The sequence below is a fragment of the Taudactylus pleione genome, unplaced genomic scaffold (genome assembly GCF_031769625.1).
Source record: "Taudactylus pleione unplaced genomic scaffold, aTauple2 ptg000016l, whole genome shotgun sequence".
NCBI lineage: Eukaryota > Metazoa > Chordata > Amphibia > Anura > Myobatrachidae > Taudactylus > Taudactylus pleione.
The window spans coordinates 10,368,545-10,395,767 of record NW_028284418.1 but is presented as its reverse complement, the minus strand read 5'-3'; the positions used below and the strand labels follow the sequence as shown (position 1 = coordinate 10,395,767).

The 27,223-nt window shown below is 42.2% G+C and overlaps 1 protein-coding gene across 2 annotated transcripts in view; it reads left to right on the top strand.

Moving 5' to 3' along the window:
* The window catches only part of SDK2 (sidekick cell adhesion molecule 2), a 764,937-nt gene that overhangs the window by 622,914 nt on the left and 114,800 nt on the right, over positions 1-27,223 (top strand). For both annotated transcript variants that reach the window (XM_088474541.1, XM_088474538.1), the window contains exons 36-43: positions 5,150-5,265; positions 12,757-12,943; positions 18,475-18,612; positions 21,296-21,457; positions 21,858-21,983; positions 22,527-22,691; positions 23,998-24,138; positions 24,227-24,365. In XM_088474541.1, the coding sequence (XP_088330667.1) occupies positions 5,150-5,265; positions 12,757-12,943; positions 18,475-18,612; positions 21,296-21,457; positions 21,858-21,983; positions 22,527-22,691; positions 23,998-24,138; positions 24,227-24,365 (1,174 nt within the window). The remainder of the gene's footprint in view (positions 1-5,149; positions 5,266-12,756; positions 12,944-18,474; positions 18,613-21,295; positions 21,458-21,857; positions 21,984-22,526; positions 22,692-23,997; positions 24,139-24,226; positions 24,366-27,223) is intronic.

Genomic DNA, 27,223 nt, shown 5'->3' with positions numbered 1-27,223 from the left:
CAGCGCACCATGACTCTCGAAGGTAACACCCAAAGCCCGACGAGCCGGCCGCATCAGTGACAACTGTAACTGTTAGCTGGGGACCGGAGGGGGCAGCCACAAGAGAACACCATTAAAGTTGGCTAAAAAAGAAAGCCAAATATATAAATTTATTTCAGCAGAGAGCCGAAATAAAATGGTGAGCCCTACGAACGCCCGCGGTGGCTCTCTGGAGCTTCCAGGAAAATATCCAACCCATGGGAATCACCCGGCGAGAGAAATTGCGCAATCCCCGGAGAGATGCGCACGCCGCAGTGTCAGCTTACCCTAAGCCATGCAATCCTGAATGGCATGTTTTAAGTTGAGAATTTTCTCAGACAGAAGCCTGCAGCAGCCATCCGAGGTATCGATTTCAATACCCAAATAGGACAGCCGGGAGACAGGGCCCAAGGTTTTTTCACGGGCAATCGGAACCCCCCAAAAAAGAAAAAAAGGGGGCTGAGCGGAATCTTAACAAAACCCCGCAACGTGGGGAATCAGCAGGGCCGACGCGCAGAAAGTCGTCCAGGTAATGGGCTATGCCGTGCCCCCCGGGACCAGCCTTGATGCACCAAAGCAGAAAGGTGCTGAACCTTTCGAAATACGCACAGGATACGGAACACCCCATAGGCAAGCACTTGTCTATGTAGTATCCGTCATCCAAGCGAAAACCCATGTACCTGAACGAGTCGGGGTGCAAGGGCAACAAGCGAAACGCTGACTCAACGTCTACCTTGCCCATTAATGCATCGGGTCCGTGAGCCCTGACTAGCTCCAGCGCTTCATCAAAGGACTGATAATACACTGAGCAAAGCTGCAGAATGGCATCGTTAACTGAATGGCCAGATGGGCAAGACAGATGCCGAATGAGCCTAAAAGCACCGGACGTCGTCTTAGGGACCACGCCAACGGGGGACAATACCAAGCCCGCTATTGGTGGATCAATAAAGGGGCCAACGATGCGACCGAGCCGCACCTCCTTAAGGACTTTGTCCCTGCGATATGCGGCAACTCTATTGCTGATCGAAGGTTCCGTGGAGAACCCACAGGCACGGCTGACGCTAACGTCAAACTGGAAACAAAACTGAAAACCATCACTCAAAAACTGTGCTGCAACTGTGTCTGGGTACCATGCTAGCCATATAGCCATGGCCTCCAATTAAACAGGGAAGAAAGCTTTAACTAGCAGGACCCGGACCGGCAGACTCTCTAGAGGCCGGGGAAGCAACAGGCTTTGTACAGCCTGAAGCTGGGTGGGCATCGCCGCATTTGCTACAGAGGTGGCAAAAACGACACAGCTGGCCAAAGGAACACTGAGAGGAGTTGAAAGCGAAGCACTTACCCTTACTACCATTGGACGGGCCAGGCCGGCTAGCGCCTGGCCTGATTATCACCGCTGATTAACTGCAGTAGGGGAAAATTTGGGGTCCTGGGTGACGTCGAGCCAAACCTCGACATCCTTGCACCCAAAGTCAATTATGGGGAGCCTGTCCTGCTTACGACTAAATTCTTCGTCATAAACACGCGGCCGGACCTTTGCATACTATGAATAAGGTTAAAGCACCGAATGATATTGGGGTGTTCTGCCGGGCGAGTTTCCAAGTAGCAAGCCGAGAAGACAAATATCCCAGCCTGCCAAATAGAATAAGTTTGGAAAGCTTCCAAACCAATACCGCCTTTGCGCTTAGTGGCGCGCAATTCCTTGCGCATGTTATCTGTAAGGAAGAATACGTCCACATAACGTCCCTTCCGTATTTTATCCTTAATGCTAGGGCGCAGGCCCCTCAGTAGCGCAGTGGTCGCGCAACGTACCACCCCTGCGTCAGCAGACGCCTTGTCATCACGGGGTGCGTGGCGATTACTCCGAGGCCTGCACGAGCGCCTGTCGGCCTCAATCCTAGCAAACTTAGCAGCCCGCTTGCGCGCCTTGCGAGCCTTCTGGGAGGGCCTAATGTCACTAGAGTCATCAGAGGAGGAATAACTGGCATCGCTACATGAAGAATAAGAAGTAGACAAACACTCACCAACCGCCCCCACTGAGGGATGCGCATGGCTACCGGATTGATGAGCACCAGAGGATGCCTCGTCACCAGCGTTCCTGGAGGAATCATCGGCGCCTGCAAAAGATGTAGAAAGGCCCTCCGGGGCAATGGCAGGTTATAGGACCCCAACAGCAAGAGGCCCGCCAGGCAGACCATCCCCAGAAATGCCGTCAGTCGCGCGGACATCTGTAGCGACATTCGTATGCAACGGCACAGCCTGCGACGTGGAGGCAGCAGCGGGGGAAATGACCGGGGTGCCTGGCGCTGCTTGCCCAATAGGGGGCAGAATGGCAGCAAACATGGGAGCCAAGGTAGTGGCCATATTAACAAAAAGCCCCATTATTGCACTGGGGTCAAAGGTTGGAGGCACATTTTGGCCAGCAAGTGGTGAGGGGGTTGCTAAGCCTGCAGCAGGAGGCAGAGGCACAGGGACAGAGGCAGGCAAGAGAGGCCCAGCAAAACTGGCTGCAGACCCAGGCAGCACAGTAGGGGTTAACTGTAAAGGGTCCCTGGCCCCACCCACCACCGCAACCTAAAATGGCGGCCGCCTACAGAGATAGGAGGAGCCAGCGGAGGTGGCGTCATCAGCGCCATCCCCGCGGCCCGCATGGAGGCCACCTGCATCAGGCTGAGAGGCAGCCGATGGGGTGGCCCTGTTACTGGAGTGCCGGGTCCGGCGCCACGTGGCGCGCGCACTCGCGGCCCGGCGCTGTGATACCCGCGACGCGCTAGCGTCGGCGGGAGCAGCCGCAGGACTGGTCACTGCTGACCGGCCCAGCAGGCGCAGGAGCATGTAATAAACGGGCGGGGGGAGGAGCAGAGCGGCGCGGGAGGTCCATGGTGAGGCACCGTGGGGCAGAGAATGCAGCCTCAGGGGGAAAAGCAGCTCAGACCTGGGCACAGGTAGGAAACGGGAATAAGAAAGTAAGTGAAAAGGGGGACAGAGAAAGAGGAAGAGTGAAAATGAAATACAGCAGAAATGAAAAAGTGAGTATAGGATATGCTTACTGTGCACACAGTACCTGGCAAATGATTCCCAGGAAAGAGGCCTCAGGCCTGTAAGCCTGGCCTTACATAAGCTCTGTCCCTACTCCTCCCACTAAGGATTTCATAGGTTGGGACCAACACAATGATCACCACCCAGGCCAAAGCCCAGCCTCCTGGTTTAAGTCACTACTGGCACATTTGAGCCCTCCGTTATTCAAACCAGTACAGCATGGACGTAACTACTATAGGTGCAAGGTGTGCAGCTGCTATGGGGCCCAGAGCTTAGGGGGCCAATCTTCCATGTCACATATGTGTTATATTTGTCACCATTGGATTTTACATAGGGGCCTTTACAAACTTTAGCTATGGGGCCTTCAAATACCTAGTTATGTCCCTGCAGCACAGAACAAATGCCGCCAAGGAGACCACTGATAGGGAATGTCCGTCATAACACAGACAATTGAGTAAATAGATGGTAGGCAATCGGCTTAAGGATTGGGGATAAGGGGACAAGGAAAATAAGGTAGGACTGAAGTAATAAACAGATTCAATGTGCAGCAATTATTGGGTTGGCTATCTAGGAAACAATTGAAATCATGTCTAAAGAGAATACTGGTATACAATGAAAAAATATCTGGGCCTGGCCACAGATTTCTACTATCTAAAAAAAATACATGCAGGGTGAAAACCTTCCTGCCTGAATATTAAATGTGGGCTAATTGCAGTATCCTTTGACCAAATAACAGTGTATATCAAAACACTGATTTCAAACCAATGCAGTGTTATCTAACTGTGAGCAGAATTAGAAATCAAGAAGACACGTTCCCAATCTACCCTGGGAAATACAGAATGTTCCTTTTTTTAGTTGGTGGTTAGTACAACATAAAGAGGTCAATAGGTTGACAGAAACTGTTCTCTGGAGGTAATGAATTCCACGTGTGGGACTGTATCTGCCTGGCGATGTCTTTTTCCTTGTTAACAGTGATCAGTGTAAAATCTCAATACAAACATGCAAATTAATGAAAATTGGATGTTGTAATTAGAACCACATTTAATATTATATCAAAATCATAGGCGCTGACTTTTAGGCGTAGGTGGTTGCATGTGATGTGGCCTGTGCTGGTCCGTCCTACAGCTGATAGAACTGCCTGTGCTCTGCGATATCGGGGTAAATGACGCAGATCACCGCTCCTAAAACCACACAATGTACTTTGCAATTATTCTGCAAACTAGGGGAAAACAGGCGACACTACCCTCAGAGACCACTACTAGGGTATACTTCATTTGTTGTCTACGTTCTCTAAAACTTCCATGTCCTAATGATTGGAGAATTAGGTTGCAAGCTCCATTGGGGCAAGAAATGTGGTGCATACACACGGGACGATTGATAATGATATCATTGTACAATCTCCCGGGTGTGCTGGACGATCGATATCGATCATACAGCACCCCACGTATTCACCAACGACTATAGCGATCTGCGATCAATGAACGCGGGTCCCTATAGTAGCCTGGTCGATATCGGCATCGCAGGTCATTGGGCACCGAAAATGTACGTTATGAATGATAAAGATTCCGCACCTTTATGCCAGAATACAATTTGCTGTTTATACAACACTGGATAATATATTGGCACTATGTACATATAAGATTCTTTAGCATTTTTCAATGTTATAATTTTGTACATTTTTTGCTTAAATCTTGATAAAGTGTATTTAGTCATTGTATTGTGTGGTATGTGCATTTTCTTTATAGGCTACTAATAAGAAAATTATTATAAGGAGATGAGCAGTTTTAGTTTATGCTGTGCTGCCCATTGGTTTACCTATCTCAGTAATGATTTTGGTCATACATGTGATCAATACAATATAATGCATTGTATAGAAGTACTGTGTCTAATGATGACAGACATTGCTTGTCAAGTTTGAGCCTTTGAAATGATAACTTACTGTTTTGTTACATGAGCATAGTTATCCGTATTTCTTTATGCCAATCATTCTCATTTTCTGTGTATATTACGAACTATGTATTGTCCAAATGTTTTTTCACTTGTCGGATCTTTAGAAATTCAGATCTTGCTCTGTATGTTCTCTTTTAACCAGTGCCCACAGCTCCACCACAGAATGTGGCCATACAAAGTGCCACGGCTGTGCAGCTCGATGTAACGTGGGATCCGCCTCCACTTGAATCACAGAATGGGGACATCCAGGGATACAAGGTATCACATTTGTTATGCTGCCAGTGTCTGTACAAGCAGATTTCTGGATCACACATGGAGTGTTTGTTGCTTAATTTGGTCAAATCTCTGCGGTTCCAGAACAACCAGTGATCCTGATCAGACTGAATAGTGTTAATCAGGAATGCTGGGAGTATTAGTCAACCTCTGAACATGGTTGTCGTATGTGTGTAGTCGTTGACCTGACCTGCGAAATGAACAAAGTTTTTAAACCAGTGGTTCCCAAACTCATTCCTCTAGGCACCCTAACAGATAGCTAAATCAAAATGAATGAAGTATTAAGAGCTTAAGCATGACTATCCTTAAAACCTGAACTATTAGGGTGCCTTGAGCAAATTTGGGAGCCACTAGTCTAAACCTATTAATGGCTGAGGGGTATCCTGAGTGTGTGATCACCATAAACTGTACTTAACTAAGAAATAAAGACACAGAGGCAGTAATTAAAGATTAAAAATTGTATGGTGACAAGAAAGGACGACCTCTAAACAGTGCAACCCAACAATGCAAACTCAACAAACAGCAACAACTGCATTGTGGCTGGTAACGCCCAGTGGTTGCCAAACAATGACCCTACGGTATTCAACTCAACCTTCCATCATCGATCTCGACCTAAGGAGGAAATGCCTGCTCCGTAAGGATGTTACAAACGTTCCCAACAATTTCTATGAAGGTGAGTGCACCCAACACCCGGGCTGATGAAAAGTCATACTTTCCCATCCGAAAAAATAGCTAACAATATACAGCAAATATGCAGGATAGGGTGGGGAATTTTTTTCATGGAAAGAGGTCCAAACCCTGCAATCCAAGGGTTAAATAAACTGCCTAAAAACCACACCCGTGACACCTTTACTCATTTAAATCTGTGCACATGATCCTCACTCAAGCCAGCCCATCAGCCTCCTGGTTTAAACCACGCCAGGCTCATGGCTTGCCAATATATGTAAGTGGCCATATTACAAATAGATACTATCATTCAGAGAATAATTGAGGATCTCATTTTCTATACGCTTACCCTGCACATTTTTCGGTTCAGCTCCTTTCCTTTTATGGGTTCTATTTACTACAATCCACATTTTGAATGCAAATTGTAGTGTGATATTACTGATTGAATTCGCATTGGGAATTCAGCCAATTATACAGGGATTTACAAAAAATTCCTTGCAGGGACAGAGCTTGCGATAAAGCTCTGTCCCTGCGAATCCCCTCCGCACACTTATCACGGTATTTTCGCAAAAAATACCACGACAAGTGTCCGTGCATGCACCGACCAGCCGCCGCTAAGCCCCGCCCACCGCGATCGCGACTCCGCCCGCGACCCCCCTCACTTAATTGCACTTACCTCCGGCGATTGGGCTCCGGTGATGTCCTCCATGGCTCCAGTCAGCTGACATCCCATCCTGCACTGGGACCCGGTCACCTGATGACCAGGCTCCAGTGCAGGATGGGAAACCAGCTGACCGGAGGGAGGACATCACCGCAGCACCGATCTCCGGTCCCTGGACAATTTAATTTTTTTTTCTTTGTTTTAGCAGTTTAGACCGCACAGCTGATCACTGGGGCCGGCTTTGGGCTCGGCTCTGCTTGTTAGAGCGGAGCAGGAGTCCGGTAACGGGAGGAGACCCAGGTGGCGTTATTATCATAGGGCCTCCCCCGGTATTTTTTTCACAATTTATCTTTAGTAACTACCAGGCAGATCGCATTTCCCATTACAATTATGGGAAATGTGATCTGTTTACTAAAAATAAGTGATAATTAGGGGTTGGAGTAGAATTTTACGAATTCTACTCCAATTGCCCTTTAGTAACTTTAGCCCATAGGGCAGCGAGCAAAATTCAGCAAATTCGGGCTTGGAGCGGGCCACGAAGGGTGCGAGATGCTGGACTGTTGCTGGCGTTTTAATGCTGTTGCAACTGCAACTCGCACCCTTCACCTGGAATAGGATTGACCCCAAAATTGCTAAAAATATACATTGTGGTAAAGTGACTGATTACCACCGGTATCTTGCAGAGTAATGTGGCTGGATGATGCCTGCCAAACAGAGCACCAGCTTTATCTAGGGCTAGTTGCCTGCTCTCCTGGAATGTGCAGAAGATAACGCTGCATTTCAGGGAGCTCTCCTAAACCTCCGACATAGTAGGCAATCTTCCCGAGCTAGTCCAGGGGTTTGAAAATGTGACTGGCAAATCGTGGCATTGAGCAGCTTATTGTGAGGCCAGAGCCGGATTATGGGAAGGGGTGCACATACTTACAGCTGCAGTGCAGAGTAGGAGCTGCACTGTGATCTAGAAGAGGGAAGTGGAGTCTGAGCAGGGGGCAGTGCTACACAGCACTATGCCAGCAGCAGCAGCCTGGGAAGGAGAGGAGCTGTTGCAGACCCAGATGCCAGAGTGTTAAAAATTATCCAGCAGCCTGCCTATAAGGTTAGAAGGACTCAGGGAGGGGGGCCCTGCATCCATAGTATACTTACTTTGTGCCAGTAATGGGGTCACTCCTTTGTGGCGCTATCTTTCTAGTGACATCTCTGGGAAGATGGCGCCACACATTGAAAGCAAAAACTCTGGCTTCTTCCAGAAGATGTCACTGGGAAGATGGTGCTGTGGAGGAAGGACCAGCTTTGCTGGCATGCCGCACAACGTTAGATGCGAGGCTTGGGGGGTCCCACTGCTCATAGGAGGGGGCCTGCTGCACTTGAGTACCCTCGGGTGTTAATACTCCCCTCTGTATGTGTATAAGTGTGTGACTATGTACGAGACTCCCACTGCTGGCTTCTCAGATACGCTGCCTGCACCCGAAGATGCAACATCGGCAAAACATCGAGAACATTGGTCGAACCACTGGGCCTCTGAGCAATGGTTTCTCAGAATGTCTCAACAGAGACACTGGGGCTAGAAGCACTGTGTCTGAAGTTAAGGGATTATCGTGATCTATGCATGCATCTGAGTTGCACTGTGCATGCGTAAAGTCTCATTAACATTGACACTTGCAGTGAGGATTTATTTGTAAAGTGATTGACAGACAGGGCCCATTTGTGGGCGTCAACAGGGGGTGGTGACTCAAACTGAGGCGTCTAGCGACCATTTTCAGGGCATGTCTTAACCTGCGACTGTGAACCCATACACTGTAAAAATGGCCCTGGCGTCTCAGTTCCCGCGGACGTTCTGCAGGACCTTAGGGTTAGTCAGAAGGCCGATTGTCGACTGATCTGTGACTGATGTTTCATCTTTGTATGCAGTCGCTTGGATTTGGGCATCTCAATACAAATCCCGGTGGCTGCCACATTTGCATATTGTCACACTACAGCTGCGCATTGGCGTTCATCTCTGAATCAGGTAGGGATCACCAAGGGCAAGTGAATGGGTGTATAAAGCTGGATTGTCATCCGGACAAATAAATCACCTGTGTTTCACTAGCAATACGTTGTGAGCGGCAATTTGAAGACGTTACTGTCACAACATGTTTGATATATGAGCTTTATATCACACCTGCATTAGATTGAGCCTCACATGACTACTCCTTCACCTGACACCTACCTTAACTCAGTCTGTGGCTTCAAGTTCACCTCAATTCCTCTCCTCATGTCATGATGCTGCCAGTCACATATGACTATGTCTTAACTAACACATGGAAGCAGCGTATAGAGTGGACAAGTGGAGAGTTTATTTATTTATTAGCAGTTTCTTATATAGCGCAGCATATTCTGTTGCGCTTTACAATTGGAAACATAAATAGAACAAAACTGGGTAATAACAGACAGATATGTATAGGTAGGAAGGCCCTGCTTGCAAGCTTACAATCTACAGGGGAATAGGCATTGATGCACAAGGATAGGTGCTATATATTGCATTTTGATCTGAATACAGTGCACCAGTGGCTGGCTCATAAAAATATCACAAGTGTACCAGCTGGCCGCGGCTGCAGGGGGGTGGGTTGGCGGGCACCTACAAGCTTCGGGCCCTTGGGCGACAGCCCAGCAAGCCCAATGGAAGAGATGGCCCTGCTGGCAGTTGGTGTTGCTCCCCTATTTGAATAGTGAGGGAAGGGAATGTTTTACTACAGATGTGATAGAGGAAAATGTATTGCTAAACAGGTGAGGGAGGGGAATGTCAAATGTGTTACTACGGGGTGAAGGAAGGGAATGTGCTACAACATGGGCGAGGGAGGGCAATGTGTTACTACAAAGATGAGTGGGGGTAATGTGTTACTACAGAAGTGAGAGAGGGGAGTGTGTTAACACAGTGGTGAGTGGAGGTAATGTGTTACAACACGGACGAGGTAGGGAGATGTGTTGTTACTCCAGAGGTGAGTGAGGGGAATAAGTTACTACAGGTGAGCTTAATGTGTTACTACAGGAGTGAGGGAGGGATTGTATTTCTATACAGGTGAGGGAGGGGAATGGCGAATGTGTTACAACACTGACAAGGGAGGGAAATGTGTTTACTACAGAGATGAGCTAGGATAATGTGTTACTACAGAGGTGAGGGAGTGGAATGTGTTAGTACACAGGTGAGGGAGAATAATGTCTTCCTATAGCAGTTATACCTTACTATAGAGGTGAAGGATTAATATGTTACTGGATAGGTGACATGGAAATGGAAACATAAAAAATCTAAGGTCTACTCTGGTGAAACCGGATACATCTGCTAGGTACATTCTATAAACTGATAGATAGAAGCTGATTGGTTGCTATGGACAATTGGTCCACTTCTCCATTCTCTTCACTGCTTGAAAAATCTAATCCATGATCACACAAGTGAGTAGATCATGCCTCTCATAAAATCAGTACACTTTTCTGCTTAAATAATCTGTGCTGCTATGAACATTCTAATTTGATTTGTTACAGGTTTTCTGACTTTGAGCCTCATGTCTAAGTGATCTCAATAGTTCTTTTTGAAATGTTAAATGAACTCTGGTTTAGCCTGCGAAATGTTTCCTACCATTTTGTGAAGGTGATGTGTACACTTTTAATTAGTATACATTATTTTGATAGCATCCCCATGTTATATAGCACTGTAATAGGTGAATAGGATAGATTATAGTGGTTCCCAAACTGTGCGCCGTGGCACCCTGGGGTGCCTCAGGACACTTGCAGGGGTGCCTCAAGTGGTCGATCATCAAATCAAATTATATATGGTCCCTGCAATGTAAATATGAGCACAAACAGAAGCACAAACCTGTCCACCACTATATAACCAAACCTAAGGATGACAGGTAAGCACAATTTACGTCACTGTACTACTTCACTACATTTTTTCTGAATTTCTCAATAACAAATTTTTGCCTTAGGGGTCCTGTGAAAACAATGCTGATGCACTAGGGGCCCGTGATTCAAAAAGTTTGGGAACCACTGGGATAGAAAGTTCCCTGACATATTAGCGTTCTAAAGATACTGCTTTGGTTATTGAATGGCCAAATGTTGCTCTGGTTTACACGTGTGTGGTACGTGGTAGGACATAAATAGCTTGGCATAGAACTAGCTATGAGGAAAACATTCCACAATTGCCTGCAAAATGTTGCACCTTTCTCAGGTGGAATCTAGCCTTAAGTATTCTGCATGGAATTCTCACCATCATTAATGTTCAGTCACATTTTCAAACATACTAGAGAGCAGAATGCAATATTTATTTATAGACTATAAATGCGGCAAAATGTGAATATACAAATACAGTGCAGAAGTCGTGAAATGGACTCTCATTGCAATATAAAAAATTGCCTTTCATTTTACTGCAAGTTTGCTCATCTCTTCATAAAATGAGTATTAGCCATTGAAGTACAGCAGGGGGAGCTCTTATACAACAGAGATAGACAGATAGCTAGATAGATTAGATAGATATGTGATAGATTATTATTATTACATTTTATTTATAGGGCGCCACAAGTGGTCCGCAGCGCCGTACATACAGTAAAGGGTACACAGAACATTACATTACAATACAGTAACCAACTTATAAACAGAGCACAAGCAACAATTAGCAACACAATTCTCCATACACAATACAGCTGGGAAGGTGAAGGCTGTCATAGAAGTGCTAGAGAAGAAGGCTGTGAGACAGTGGGGAGGAGGACCCTGCTCCTAGGAGCTTACAATCTAGGGGAAAGGGGAGGTAGATAGGTATGAGATAGATAGATAGAAGAGATAGATAGAAAATAGATATGAGATAGATAGATATGAGAGATAGATATATAATAGATATGAGATAGATAGATATGAGAGATGGATAGATATGAGATAGATCGATATTAGACAGATAGATAGATCGATATTAGACAGATAGATAGATAGATAGGAGAGAAAGATAGATAGATATGAGATATAGATATTAGTGATGTCACCTCATACAAACGATTTGATTCTATCAAATTGAAGCCTATGTATCAAAATGAATAATGTTCTAACTTCTATGGTAGGATTTAAATGATATCCACAGCTCTGTAGCTCTGGATAGACAGATAGGGGCCGATGCAAATAGCCGTGAGGTTACACTAGCAGCATCGCGCTTTATAGGCCTGATTCAGAGATGGACACAAATGAAGGTGTGGCTGCACCTTTTTCCGAAATCGCATCTGCGTCTTTATGCTAATGCTGCTACAAGGCCCTTCCAATGTCAGCGTCAAAATACAGATTGTTGTGACACAACATCGGTCGCACCACAGAAACTTACACCAGCTCTATGGCAGTGCAGTTTCTCCGTCCGAGCATGGCCTCCTATGTGAGCGGCTTTGCGCCTTTGTATGGACACGCTTTTCCTGACACTCCTGCAACATCTCCTTGTGTCTCTTTAGCCACGTCTCTGTTCCCTCCCAGTCACCGTCCTGGAACGCCCATCACATTACTACCATGCCTCCGACTTTGTTATGCAACTCTGTACGAACAATATGGGGACATACAGTATGTACAGAGCGACTGAGACACATGCGGGAACAAATACATTGCTCCACTGCGTCCATGTCAGAATTAGGCCCAATGTCATTGCATGGTGTTTTGATCTTCATTTAGTTTTGCTCACACCTCATAGGGTTGTGAGCAGCAATGTGCAATGATAGACACGGAGTGCAGATTATTGCAGTACATAGGCCACCATAACTAAGGATTAATAATCCAAACTGTATAGTGACAGATCATGTACGGAAGCGCTTTCCCTGGCACGCCTGCTACACGTCTGCAACACTCCCATAAGACGCAACATCTCCATGCATCTTTTTAGTCCCCCTCCATTACCATCCAGGAATGCCCCTCACATTTCTACTACTGTGTGTCTGACTTTGTTATGCAACTGTTATTTACCTGTGAAGAACACGGCAATAAATTCTACTCTCTCTGTTTTGTTCTATTTTACAGAGTAACAAACATTTCCTCCATACTTGATTTTTGTTAAAGTTTTCCTCCTTGATATCTGAAGTCCTCAGAGTTGCCATGTTTTGCAAATAGCATGCAGGAAATCTGTTACCACTTATACTTTTCTGCTTTCATCACAGATTTTTTTCTGGGAAGCTGCTCGGATGAATGAGACAGAGAAAGTGAGAACCTTGTTTCTGCCTGAAAGTGGAGTGAAAATCAAGAACCTGACTGGTTACACCACCTATCTCATAAGCGTGGCGGCCTTTAATACTGCTGGAGATGGCCCCCGCAGTCAGTCTATCCATGGGCAGACTCAGCAAGCAGGTGAGCAGCAGCTTAATAGAGCTAGGGGGATATGTATCAAGCCTTGGAGAAAGATATGCTTGAGAAGTTGCCGAAAGCAACCAATCAGCTTCTAGCTGTCATTTATCCAGAACAGTCTATAAAATTAGTTATACTGGGCATCAATGATACAATTATCTGGCCGATATACTGGATATCGGCGGATCGGCCACATAATCTACAATGTATTTACGCGACCAATCACTAATCAGTTGGTCGGTCATGCCGAATGGCCCTGCATGTCCAATAGATCCAATAATTGGTTGGCTTCATCTGGCAGTGTATGCTGCTATTCTTTCACAGGGGAGGAATGTCTCCTCCCCAAGGGGGACCCCAGATATTGTGTGGCCATGCACGGTGACATATCTCATATCGTGTATGGCAACGATATCTAATGGGTTACAGGCTGTTCTATCTGTCGGTCTGATAGTGTATGCCCTGCATTAGAAGTTAACTGGTTGCTTTGGGAAACTTCTCCACTTTATCTCTCTACAAGGCTCGATACATCACCCTACTAATGTGGTAAAAGTTGAAATTGTAGTTCTAATGTGAGTTAGTGGAGGATATTTTTGAAGTGTGGGACAGAGATGGAGGGAAATGCTCCTAAACCTGAAAATGACACATGTATAACACTGTTTCTGCAGTAGATATGGTCAAAGTGGAGGGAAAAGAAAGATTGTAACTTATTCCAAAACCAGAACAGAGGTCGTGAAAGGATTCCTTCCACATTTATTGTAGTTTGAGAATATTCTCCATGTAAATGGTGGTAAATATGTCTTTTGAACTGTCTCCAGACTTTCATTTTTAAGATTATTCTCTGGTATTTTCTGAGAGATTTGACTTTACCTGGTAGTTTCAGGTCCACTTTAAGTCAGTATTTCTAATTGTACTTATATAAGTGTATAAAAATGTTATTAAAGTATAATGGTTTTGTAAAATCAGGCAAGTACTTTAGAGTTTTTGCTGATATCTGTACAATGCGGTTAACTGGTCCGCTGATCTCTGTTTATTATCATGTTGTTAAAATCTACCCATCGCCTACATAAAGACAAGGCAGCCATTTTGTGGGCTAGACCATTGCACAGCCCATCAATCCGCAAGGAACTTGTGTCCTCACTGAGAAATGAGGGACTTAAGGGGAGATGTCCAGATATGCCCACATACCACTTACCTCCGTGTGTTACAAGTCACGTTAAACATAACACATGAGCAATGTGCAACTTAGTAGTGCCGAGCATCTTTTCGTGCAACTTTTAACTTCAAATGCGTCTTCTTGCGGCTATATCTGCATGTGAAATGCTACGTTACAGTGTCACAGCCTCTGACACTGTAACGTAGCATTTTGCATGCAGATACACCCACAGTAGCACACAGAATATAGGTATGCCGCATATCATTTCAATCAGCAGAAACTGCTTGTGCGTCCTATTCGCATCACTTTGTGCGAAAAGACGCTCAGCGCTACTGAGTCATGCCACGACATGGTGCAACTAGAAGGGCTGTTTAACGCACAAGGAAATGAGATGTATGTGAAAACATATCTGTATCAAACCTTGGGGAGAGATAAAGTGGAGATGTTACCCATCTAGCACAATCTATTAAATTACAGGTACAATCTGATTGGTTGCTATAGGCATCTTCCTGCTGTATCTGCTTGATTCCTATAGCGATTGGTTAAGATGACAAAATGTCTACATTATAAATACAAATACATTGCTAAATGACTTGTGCAAATATATTTTACTGATAAAATACGTGAAAATAAATGCTATGTATAATTAGGATATACTTTTTATTTATCTGTTCATCATAAAATAGGTTTGATTTTATTTACAATGATTTATCATCAAACATCAACAATCGCTGGGAGGAAAGGGTTGAATACCTGCAAGCATTGCATAATGGTGGCCCACTCTTCACAGGTTCAGAGCTCCCTCAGAGCAGCGAGACAGCCCCTAAGCTAAATGTTCCAATCATTGCCCTATTCTGAGAATAACGTGTGACATTAGCCTATTCACTCTTCATTAATACACAGCTCGTCCCTGAGTGTGATGTGCTCTGACACTCTTATTTATATCTTGGCGTGTGCATAACTGAAGGTGCTAAAACAAGGGCTGGCTTTTACATTACTATGTCAGTGCATCCAGTCTTCAAGGATTTCTTCTTACGGAAGCAACCACAACATGAATGCTGTATATATAAAATGGTGGACTGCAGAAAGATTTTGGTCACAGGACCCTACCTGTGAGACCACTGGTTTTATATTTTATTGTAGATTGATGTGTTTGCAGGTTTAGTTATAAAAAGTACACATGGAAATACGCCACATGACCCCTGACAAGTCATGTACTTTAGTATCCATTTATTTTAGCGCACAAATCTCTGCGGATAAACCAGTCTGACAACATTTTTAAAATGTTGCATAGTTTGCCAAGTGTTGTGGTGACCTGCTGAGATGTAGCAGAGGAATGTAGAGAAACCGAGGAAAACATAAATGTGTCTGACACAATGCTCTTTCGGTCACAGGCCTTATAGTGAAAACCTCAGGCTTATGCCCAGTCACAAGGACTCGTGGTTCACTGTGAGAACTTAAACTCAAAACCTAAAAAAAAATTATCTTTATGTATTACAAGTACTTTAAGCTGTGATTTGGTACATTAATATATGTGTGTATGCATTTAACTCTTCCATTGCACAGTGTGCTTCAGTTTAACTTCTTGGAGTAGTTCTCTGTCTTATCAGATACCTAGCTAATACAGACAATTTCCATGGCATTTTAATTTCTTACAGTATCTCTATCTCCCATTGGCTTGCAGAAAGGTTAGCGCTCATTTGAGGAGAACCAAGTGTTCCTAAATTACAGTCCACTGAATCGTTGTAGACCAGACCGCCTTGCAGTCCATCAATTAGTTACTGCCTTACTGTAGGGAATGCTTGAGGCAGCTTAGAGAATTGGTCACCTTGCCACATCGCAGTACAGTTTTCTGCTACCTGGGATTGAGATTTCCTGTTTTCTGTGTCTGAATTGGGGGGTGTGGGTGCAGATGGCTCTATTAAATCATGAGACCCTATAAATGCTGAAAAATGTGTTTTCTAAAACCATATCTAGTAAACAAAACTCTTTTTAAAAGAATAATATGTTCACATCATAATACATAGAAATTCCTATTACAAAAATAAAAAAAAAATGTTTCATCTCTTGTTGACAATTGACCCCTGTTCATCATATTCTAAGCTTAAAATACAAATGAGACAGCACAGTAGAACTGCAGCTATGTGAAGCATAGACATAACATAATCATAACTAGTGCTAAAGCAATGGTCATACTAAAACATACTGCAGTGCAACATTTTCATTATGTGTTTAATAGCTATATAGGGTGTGTTGTTTCTTATTCTGCTGTCACATTCCTCTGTGTAATATTTATGTCCCTGTGAATGTGCTCGGGTATTGTTTTTAGACTTTTGATATACAGCTGGCATCTCTGACTTTGGTACAACACATGCAAAATGAATCCATTATAAATTAAGTGGTCACATGATCACTCCAGTAACAATACAGTGAGTTCAATATTCAGTTTTGCATGGGAATGCAGGAAAGAGCTGGAAGGCATCATGGGCAGATGCAGATTTTCAGGACGGGCCTTTCCATCTGGACTGGTGCTGTTTTGTCTGTCGGGGCCTAAGCATGCTGATTAGGCATTCTTCTCTGTGTGTAACGGTCCCTATGTACTGGTTATTGTGCTGTCCATTGGACCACCAGCTTGTGTTCTGGGAGCCACCAACTTGGCATTACTGCTTCCTAGCACAGCCTAAATTTCACTACGTTGAGCAGTGAGAGAGCAAGATCACAAGAATGATAATTATTAGTACGTGTCACCATCAGAAATTTGGGAACTGCATTATTACCACCAGAGATTTAGGAAGGTCTGTCTTGTTATTTTTGGCACTGTATTTTATCATTAGAACGCTTGTCTGCATTGTGTGATAGACATTAGAATGGTCTCTGTTTATCTGTCACTAGACTACCCTTTTTATTTTGAAAAATGTTGTTTACAGTGTGTAGAGGTCACTAAAAAAAAGCTGTCTGCATTGTATGGAGCTTACTAGAACACTCTGTATTGTATAGAGCTCTCTAGGATACTGTACACTATGTTTTGTATAGAGGTCATTAGGATGCTGTATAGTGGTCACTGGGATGCTGTATGTGTTGTATAGAAGTCACTAGACTGTCATCTGTATTGTATGGAGATCACTAGAATCCTGTCTATATGTGTGGAGGTCACTAGAATGCTGTCTGTATTGTATATAGGTCACTAAGATGCTGTACAGTATGTTTTGTGTAATAGTCACTTGGATGCTCTATGTGTTGCATAGAGGTCACTAGGGTGCTGTACAGTATGTTTTGTATAGAGGTCACTAGGGTGCTGTATTTAGGACACTGGGATGCTGTATGGGTTGTATAGAGGTCACTAGACTACTGTCTGTATTGTATGGAGGTCACAAGGATGCTGTACAGTTTGTTTTGTATAGAGGTCACTATGATGCTTTATGTGTCGTAAAGAGGTCACTAGGATGCTGTATGTGCTGTATAGAGGTCACTGTGATGTTATATGTGTTGTATACAAGTCACTGTACTGCTGTCTGTATTGTATGGTGATCACTAGAATGCTCTCTGTACTGTATAGAGGTCACTAGGATGCTGCACAGTATGTTTTATATAATCATCTCTTGGAATGCTTCTATATGTCACATAAAGGTCACTAGGATGCTGTGTGTGCTGTATAGTGGACAATTATGCATCAAGGGAAACTTTTGTGGCAGCCTACTCTCCAAGAGCAGACCCTAGGAATTATGAAGGCCTTTACAATTATCTTTTTATTTGCAGAACACCAAAAGTGCTCATGTGTGTTTTTTTTTACTGTTCTTCTTCATCTCCCCACTATCCATGGCCAGAAAGGCTATTGATTACAAAATGTTGGCTTGTGTTGAATTAAAAGTATGATGATAAGTTAAAATAAGTGTAATGCTGATTATCTGTGATCGCTCCAGGATATAAAGATTATAGAGCTACTAATAGAGACTGCGATTCTGCTATGCCCAGCGGGACAGACGTTACGGGAACCACAGTGCTGTCCTAGTCTTACTAAGAACTATAGGACAGATTTAACTACAGCTGTGTAATTAGAATTCAAGTGAGTTGCTGTTATATTCTCAGGTTCCATTAGGTATGTTTTACCTTAGTAATCCTAAAACTTCATAGAGAAAAAGCTTTTACTATTAAGGTTAATTAAAGTGGTTGTGAATTATTGTAAAAATGTCCCCTCCTGTTGGGTTGTGCTCTCATCTAAACTCAACCCCACTATTTTGAACTACCACCATCAAACTACTTAACAAAAAAACAGACATGCAGTCTGGTTAAATCTATTGTAGGCTATTTCTGTGTGCTTCTCATGTTTCAGACCTAAGTCTTGTGATGGGTTTAGATAATCCTCAGTCTGTTTTCCTCACAGCTCCCAGTGCCCCAGCATCACTTAGATTCAGTGAGCTGACCACCACATCTGTGAATGTATCATGGGATGCACCCGTTTATCCTAATGGAATTCTGGAAGGATACAGACTAGTGTATGAGCCCTGCACACCAGTGGATGGTAAGTCAAGCTTCAGTTATGCAGATCTAGCCTACCACCTTATGCAAGCTTACAATGCAGTGATCTAAGTGCTCATACCCATTGGTGCTTATTAGGTGTTTGGGTGTGGTACAAAAGATTGAAAATGTAAAAGTCGACAGTCAATGGGTTTATACCAGATGGATGACCGGGACAAAAGGTCGACTGGTACAAATGGTCCACACACTTATTTTGTAATTTAACCCTAACCCCCCCCCCCCTGGTGCCTAACCCTAACTGTCCCCTCCAGCAGCCTATCCCTCACCCATACCTTAAACATGGTGAAAAGCTATAAATAATGTTTTGGCTATCTATGTGTTGACCATTTGAAACTTTTAACATTCTGTACTGTAGATCTTTTGTGCCTGACGACCTACTGCATATCGACCATCTGGTGTTGACCGATTCACTATCAACCTTTTCATTGTCGATCCTATATCCGGATACCAGATGTGTAACACTATTAAAATACTTATGAATGGGTTTTACACTAGAAACCATTGTTGTTAGTGTTCCCAAACCCACTGTTGTTGTAATAGTGTTTTATCTGCATTCCAGTTTGGTTGACAGATTAAATTATCTATTTTTGGAATTTATCAAAGGTAAACGTGTTGGGGAAACATACAGTGGGCTCCAAACGCTAATAAATAGCATATAGATATGAGGCATAGAGAAGGTGTTCAACATTATCCTGGAAAACTTGATAAATGAGCTCAAATAGCTAAACATACCGAATAATCAGATATATTAATACCTAAATGTGCTTAGATTGATTAATGCTCATGTCTGATTGGTGGGCACAGTACATACCATGTTACTATTTTTGATGGAATCTCTTATATAAATGCTTCGAAAATATTTTTACTGAAATTGCGCTTTAATGTGTATTCTCAACATTTATCATTATATGATTATAATATTATGTATGAATAAATTATAATACTTTTAATATTGTATATTAAGGGTACCAAGATAAAAATCTCATTTACAACACATACTGTACATTTACAGAATAATGTTCATGTTTTTTCTTATAACCTTTGTCACTGACACTGAAAATAACATTTAATTGACACTTAGGATGTGACATCTCATTCAAAAATATTTTAATTGGTTTCTCATTCATCAGATAAACACAAATACATATTATACAGGATGATGCTATAGGGTTTTATGGCACCATATAAATAATAATTCAGTGGTGATGGTCAGCCTTTAAGTTAAAGAGGAAAGCATGAAAGACCATTTTCTAGAGGGAGCACTTGTCTGCTAGGCACTATTCACTGCCATCCAACAGCACTACACTACAATCTACTTTTACCCTATCTGATCTGCTCATTTCAAACAGCCCAATGTCCATGCCTCACAGAAATGTGGAGTTCATGAGTGAGGGGCACTGACAGTTGCTTGTGCTTCAAACAAGATGACCAAGAAGAGTAGAGTATATTGGAGCACAGCATGGGACCAGTATGCCCGATGGGGGCTCTGTACCTTACCTCTCGGGATTCAGTCGTTCACCCCACTCTTGCTCTTGGCAGACATTGTGTGCAATGGGTCTAGTTAGTTAATCCCTAAGGAGACGCCCATAATAGTGCTAGAGGAACTATAGCTAACAGGTGAAGAGTTCCATTGTGAACAACCCCTTTAAATGGTCTGCAGTTGTTTTCGGGAGACAAGTATCTACAGTATTTCCAGCATTATTATTATCATTTAATTATATAACGCCACAAGTGTTCCGCAGCGCCTTACAATATATATAAACAAATACGTGACTAAAGACTTACAGTACAATACAATAGAATGCAGGACAAGAACGTGGATAATATACATTGCTACATTAAGCAGCAGAGCTTAAGCAACTAAGTGTTAGGTGCCCTAGTGAGAGGAGTAAGAAGTAGATGAAAGTAAAGTAAGGAGAAGCACAAGAAGGTAGAGGGCCCTGCTCATAAGAGCTTACATTCTAAAGGGGAAGGGCAGACAAACCGGAGAGACACAGATGGGGTAGACGGGGAGGAAGACGCATATAATAATAATTTTATTTATATAGCGCTTTTCTCCCTTAGGACTCAAGGTCGCTTTAAAAACATCAGAAAATATGGTACATTGTACAAGGATTTGGTGTTGCAAAAAATAGATAATTAAAATCAACCGAAACCTAGATAGCACAATAAGCATATTTCAAGGTTGGTGCAGACATTTTGGGAAATAACTTCCATGGGTCCAGCATCTATTTGCCCATACTAGCCAAAGTAACATGAACTGTATTTTATCTGTAATGTGTGTACTATCAGATAAGGCATGCAACAACAAAGTGAATTATGTTAATTTAATCAACACACGAGAGGAACATACATAGGTGGGGCATTCAGGCAACCATCCATATTTTAGCACTAGATATAGGGTGTGGTCTTACCTGTGTATGCATATTTTTCCTATGGAATTTGGATGCAGGCCAGAATCCTTCCTAAAGTTACACAGATTACCAACTACTAGACTGGTTCTTCATCCCAAATACAGAGACTTGTGCCAAGTAAAAATGATTAAGATTTTTATGAACTGAAAATAGTAATTTCCTGATCTAATCCTTACATTTTCAGTTCCTTTTCTCCTACAAAACTCCTGATTGTTGTTCATTATGTCTTCTTTTTTTTTTTCTATCTCCCAGGAATTAGTAAGATTGTGACAGTGGATGTAAAGGGGAACAGTCCTCTTTGGATGAAGCTGAAGGATCTGGCTGAAGGAGTGACTTACCGTTTTCGAATAAGGGCCAAAACCTTCACTTATGGACCAGACATAGAAGCCAATGTGACCACGGGACCAGGAGATGGTAAATACCTTAAGCATGAACTGTGCCTTCAAGCTGCATTTTGTGGGACATACATTTGAGCCCTTCATCTAAAATTCAGAAGAGAGACTTTTAAAGAGCATGTGGCAATGAACTGCGCAGCGTCATGCTATTAACTGAGGCTGCAGTCCTGCCAAATAGTGACATCATCTAATAGACTTATTCACCCTGTCCAAAACTCCACGCAGCAGAATCTTAAAAGGGTAGAAATTTGGGGTGGGCAAGAATGACTGGGTTTCCTGAATCATGAGGAGTTTTAAAAAAAATTTAATTCTTGTTGTTCAGTTTACCATAACTTTAATAATATACTGAATCATGTATTTTCAGTTTTATATATTTAAGTTAAACAGAAGTTTATTTCTTTTTTTAAACTGTATTCCAGGTGCTCCAGGACCCCCAGGTGTCCCATCTATTTCTAGATACAGTTCATTAATCGGCATCCAATGGTCAAGTGGGGATCCGGGAAAGAGCCCTATTACCAGATACGTTATAGAGGCCCGGCCTTCAGGTATACACAAAGACCATACATTGTTGTCATGAAAGCAGTTACAGATGTAGTAACACTAAACTTAACTAAATGTGTATCTATAAGTCCTCCTACTAAATTTAATACTTATGTAGGATATAATGGGCCTCATTTCTCAACAAGTTTTATCACTCAAAATGAGTGATAAAAATCGTTACGTATGATAAAAGGTGCTCCAGCCAATTAGCTCCCAACTGTAATTTTTCAAACAGATAACCGTTGGGAGCTGATTGGCTATAGCACCATTATAATACGCAACAAGTTTCATCACTTGTGAATGATAAAACTTGTTGATAAATGATGCCCAGAGTTTGCAATTTAGAGCTTTCACAGAACATTAGACATAATTGAGAATTCTCCATAGCTCTTGGAGACACCATGATTCAGCTTGGTGCAGCATTTGTGCCTCGCTGTTGACACTTAGAATTTACTCAGCCATGCCCTCGAGTGAGTACTAGGCCAGGAGGTTACTTTTTATTTGTCCTTATAAACTGAGTGTATCTATTTTTTATTTCCACTCCTTAGATGAAGGACTGTGGGACATTCTTATCAAGGATATTCCAAAAGAGGCAACCTCATACACCTTTAACATGGACATCCTAAAACAGGGAGTGAGCTATGACTTCCGTGTGATCGCTGTCAATGACTATGGATATGGAACACCCAGCCCACCCTCCACATCTGTGTCAGGTATTACATAGTCATAGACTTTTCTCATCTGACTATGAATTACCATGAAGCTTGATGAATTTTCTTGAATTTGTCATGCAATGGCACAGGCAACTAAGCTTTGTAAATAGTATTTTTGTACAATACCTTACACCTCACTAAAATCAGTGGCACAGATCCTTAATAAATAAGACTAGAATACTACAACCAGTTCTTAATTTTAGTGGGTGACCTGTAATGAGCGCCAGAGCTGTGCACAACTCAGTTGCACCTTAGCATGCAGTTGTAGGGGCGTAACTGGGTGGTAATGGGACGTTCATTCCACAAGATTTAAGTTAACCAGGTCTTAGCTTTACTAGTCAGAACAGGTTAGCAGGAGGATACAGGGTTTATGAAACAGGTATGTACAACAGGTACACAATACACATATATGATGGATGTACCAGATCCAGCCAGGAACATATGGGGCAGCACAGGTAATGTGCGGACAAGGAGCACACACCTGTGTGTATGCATACAGTGGTGCCAGTGAAGTAGGCATACACTGGCACCAGGGATAGGATTAATGCAAATACGCGCTGACAATGATGCCAACTATGAAGCCAAGAGTACAGACAGGTTGGCTTCATAGATGTGTACAAGTCAGAATATAGTCAGATATCCACAGTTTTTTCAGAGTTATCTCTAATGGCTGGTAATACTGTAGTCTTATTACAGATGAACTTACTGTCTTCACAACTAGGTGGCCTCAATCAGATGGTGTCTACGCTAACAGCTTCTAATTCTGTCTATAACATGAGGTTTTTCTCTATTACAGGGGAGATTATCACATCTTCTAAAGAGGACCAGTGGAGGTGGTATCCATAGCAGCCAACCAGATAATAGCTATCATTTACCTAGAACATTCTATAAAATGATAGCTTGTTGCTATGGTCAACACCTTCACTCATTCTCTTTAGAAGGTATGATAAATATCTCCCATAGTGCCTTTACATTGCCCATACTATTGGTGTGCCAGACTATAGAAACACCTATAGCTAGACAGTTGGGGTGCTAACCAAAAAGAAATCCATATCCATCGTTCCATTATGTCATTTATATTAATGTATAATTTTATCACATACTAGTACCTGCATATGCATTGTGGATTGTGTTTTGTATACCATTAGTGTGGGAATGAGGGTGTGCAGACAGTCACCCTTGGCATTGTGTGTGTATGTGTATATTATATACACATACATAGTATCCTATTCTGGAAAGCACACTGAGGAGAGCGAGTTCTCCTTATCACTGATAACTAATTTTGTGCATATTCGTATTATTGTAGCCACAAAAGCAAACCCCTTCTATGAAGAGTGGTGGTTTTTGGTGGTCATCGCACTCATTGGGCTCATCTTTATCCTTCTACTGGTGTTTGCTTTGATCATCCGGGGACAGAGCAAGAAGTATGCCAAAAAATCAGATTCAGGTGAGAAATCTGGCTGTTTTTATTAGCTAGCCATGAGATATCTTATGATGTTGATTTGTCTGTCCTCAACAAGTCTTTGTCCACACAGGCTGTAATCCTAAAAACAGCACCCTCTGCCACGGAGAGATGGTCAGTCTCGATGAGAGCCGGTTCCCTGCTCTAGAACTGAACAACCGCCGACTCTCCGTAAAGAATTCTTTCTGCAGGAAGAATGGTATATACACAAGGTGAGAGGATTCTGTGCTGGATTAGCTAAGGGTCCTACAATGAATTAGTAGCCATGTCATATTTTAGCAGGCTAAAAGATGGTGACAATAATTTGGCCACAACTATGAACACAATTTGTGAGCGTAGACAGAAACGTATAAGGCAGGATCTGCAGATGGTCTCACATTACAGTAGTGGGGGGAAAGTGTATTAGTACAACATTCGATGTATTTCATTTAAAAAGAACATACCTAGTAAATGCTTTCACTCAATAAATAGTTGCATGAGAAAACTGCTAGTCTAGAAGCAAATGAAACTCATTTATACACAGAAAGGGTTTGATTACTGTAGAGAATGAGTTTCAGTGCTGAGAGCTTCCACTTTACAGCTGAATGGCTGGAACAGGGCGCGTCATGCATCAGAGTTGTCTTCCCTTGTTGATAGTCTCATCTCGTTCTAGCAGTGTTCCGTTCGGTCCTCCTGCTGGCGGAAGCACAAAGGCCGCTCTGTTAGGAACATTACAGCTCTTATAAAGGGAAATAGGGAGCGTACAAGGAGATGCCTTGTAGAGTGTTACAGGCTGGCATTGGCAAGTACTTGAAAAAGTCTCTAGAGCAATTTTTAGCAAATGGTACTTGCACTAGAATCACTGTATATACTTGGAGGTGGTTTGCTTGACGGGATTACTAAATAATTTGGTTTTGTATTTTCCTTTTATTTGTCTGTGTCAAAAAAGAAACAAGTGAGGGAATTATAAAAGATTGCATATTTGGAGAACAAATAGTGCAAGAGAATATTTATTTCATTAAGTTAAAAGCAAACAGTTATTTCATTGGACTATGTTTGTCCTGCCTTTCTTCCAGGTTTTCAGTGTAAAATTATTATGTACCATGTTCAGTTGTGCAAGTGTGTAAATCTGAAGGAAGGCTGGTCATAAACTACAGATTGATCCATTATAAAACAGCATGTAGGATGTGTGCAAATACGTCCACTGAATGCCAGGAATGAGATGTTTGTCGTTATCAGACATTTATCTGATATTTCCTATTCACAATCTGATTGAATTAACCTTAATTACTAGTTATATGAAATTATGTAAATACAGGTCAATCACAAGATTTTCCCAAAGTACAAAATATTGGTATGGTATTGTATTTAAAGTTATAACCAAACACCTGTAGTGTCATTATCACAAATATAGTGTGTCATGGTAGTACGGTGGTCAGCATTGTCATCAGAGCTATATTTGTACAGTATATAATAATACACATTGAATGCATACACACTAGATTAGTAATTGTGCCCCCTCACAGTCACCTGTCACTTTGTCCAAATCTTCAAAAACATTAGTAGCGGGGTAAACAAAAATAATAAATGTAAACCAAATAGGCATAAAGTATTTATTTGTTCCCTCATAGACACTGCTAAACATGAGAATGGTCTCCCGGAGTGTTACATTACAGCATTTGGTTTGATGATCTTATTCCAAATTAAAGTGCTGTCTGCGTGAAACTTGCGTGTTGTCCCCGTGTTCATGTGGTTAATTAAATTGTAATCTTCCCTTTAGCAGGAACTGATGTGTCTGAGTAAATATTCTTTCAGAATTTAAGAAACACTTGGATACACACATTGTTGATTTTATTGCACTTAGGGCATCCAACTGTTCATTTCCTATATAATTACCAGTATATAATTAGTGTATGGGAAGCAAACTATTATTTATGACCACATATGATCATTAATATTGTTTATAAAGTGATCATATTGCTGTCCAGATTTCTGTCATTGTCAGTGAACCAATTACATCAGTTTGTGAAAGTATATCATCCTTTATACATGTATGTAATAATGATATGAAATAAAGATGTACAGCAAGATTGCTCACAGACCATCAACTCAATAAATGTAGTTGTTACGTGTGTGGCCAATGGACTGGATAACGGTTACTTTGCCCACAGGTAAATTATTGTATATGTAGGTGTGTGAGTAGGTTTAGTTTTATACTAATACATAGATATTTGCTGCTGGTAGTCTACTTTAAGTGCCACTTTTTAAGCTAAAATACAAATAGTCTGATTTCAAAGACCTACTAATATCTTAAAATATTAATAGCTCCCTGTCAATAATCCCAATGCAGGGGGAGGTTCTCTTCTGTCTGAATTGGCTGATGATAATAGTCTGTATCCAGCAGGACAATAAATGTAATACATGGCACTTGTATACAGTATGTGTGTGTTTTTGATTCTTACTAGGTGACCTTTCCTATGGCATACATATTTGTACTAAATTTAGCTGAACTTTATTTTCATAAATATATATATAGGGCCTGATTCAGCAAGGAACGTAGTTGCTAATACGCACGCAATCTACCAATTGTTGTATACTGCGTGGTTGTTAGCTATTTCAGTAAGGTTAGGGCTTGTGCAAGTGTGCGTGAGGCTGCGATGGTACTCGATTGTACCGATGGTTTCGCTATTCTGCTAAGTATTACGGATTTGTGCAATGTAAAGTGGGCGTCCTTGTGTAGTGCTGAGTTTGCATTGCGATCGCTATGGATTAGCATACTACCGCAGTTGAACTGTGTGCGTACGCAATATTGTGTACCATAGTGAATCAGACCCATAGTACATTATAACTTGTAATAATAATTATTTTTGCCCAAAATTTTTTGCACTAACTTGATTTCAGCGCCTCTGTATATCCAGTGAATGACAAGAGTACAGACTATACACTATATATGGAATAGGAACATATATGTTTGTGATTATTGCAAGTTTACTTGTGGAAAGACACTGTTTTGTTATCCAATTGTGTGTTTTCTGTGGAGCTGATCCAAAAATCTAAATTAATCTGCTAGGGCAAATGTGTGTTCTCTTTT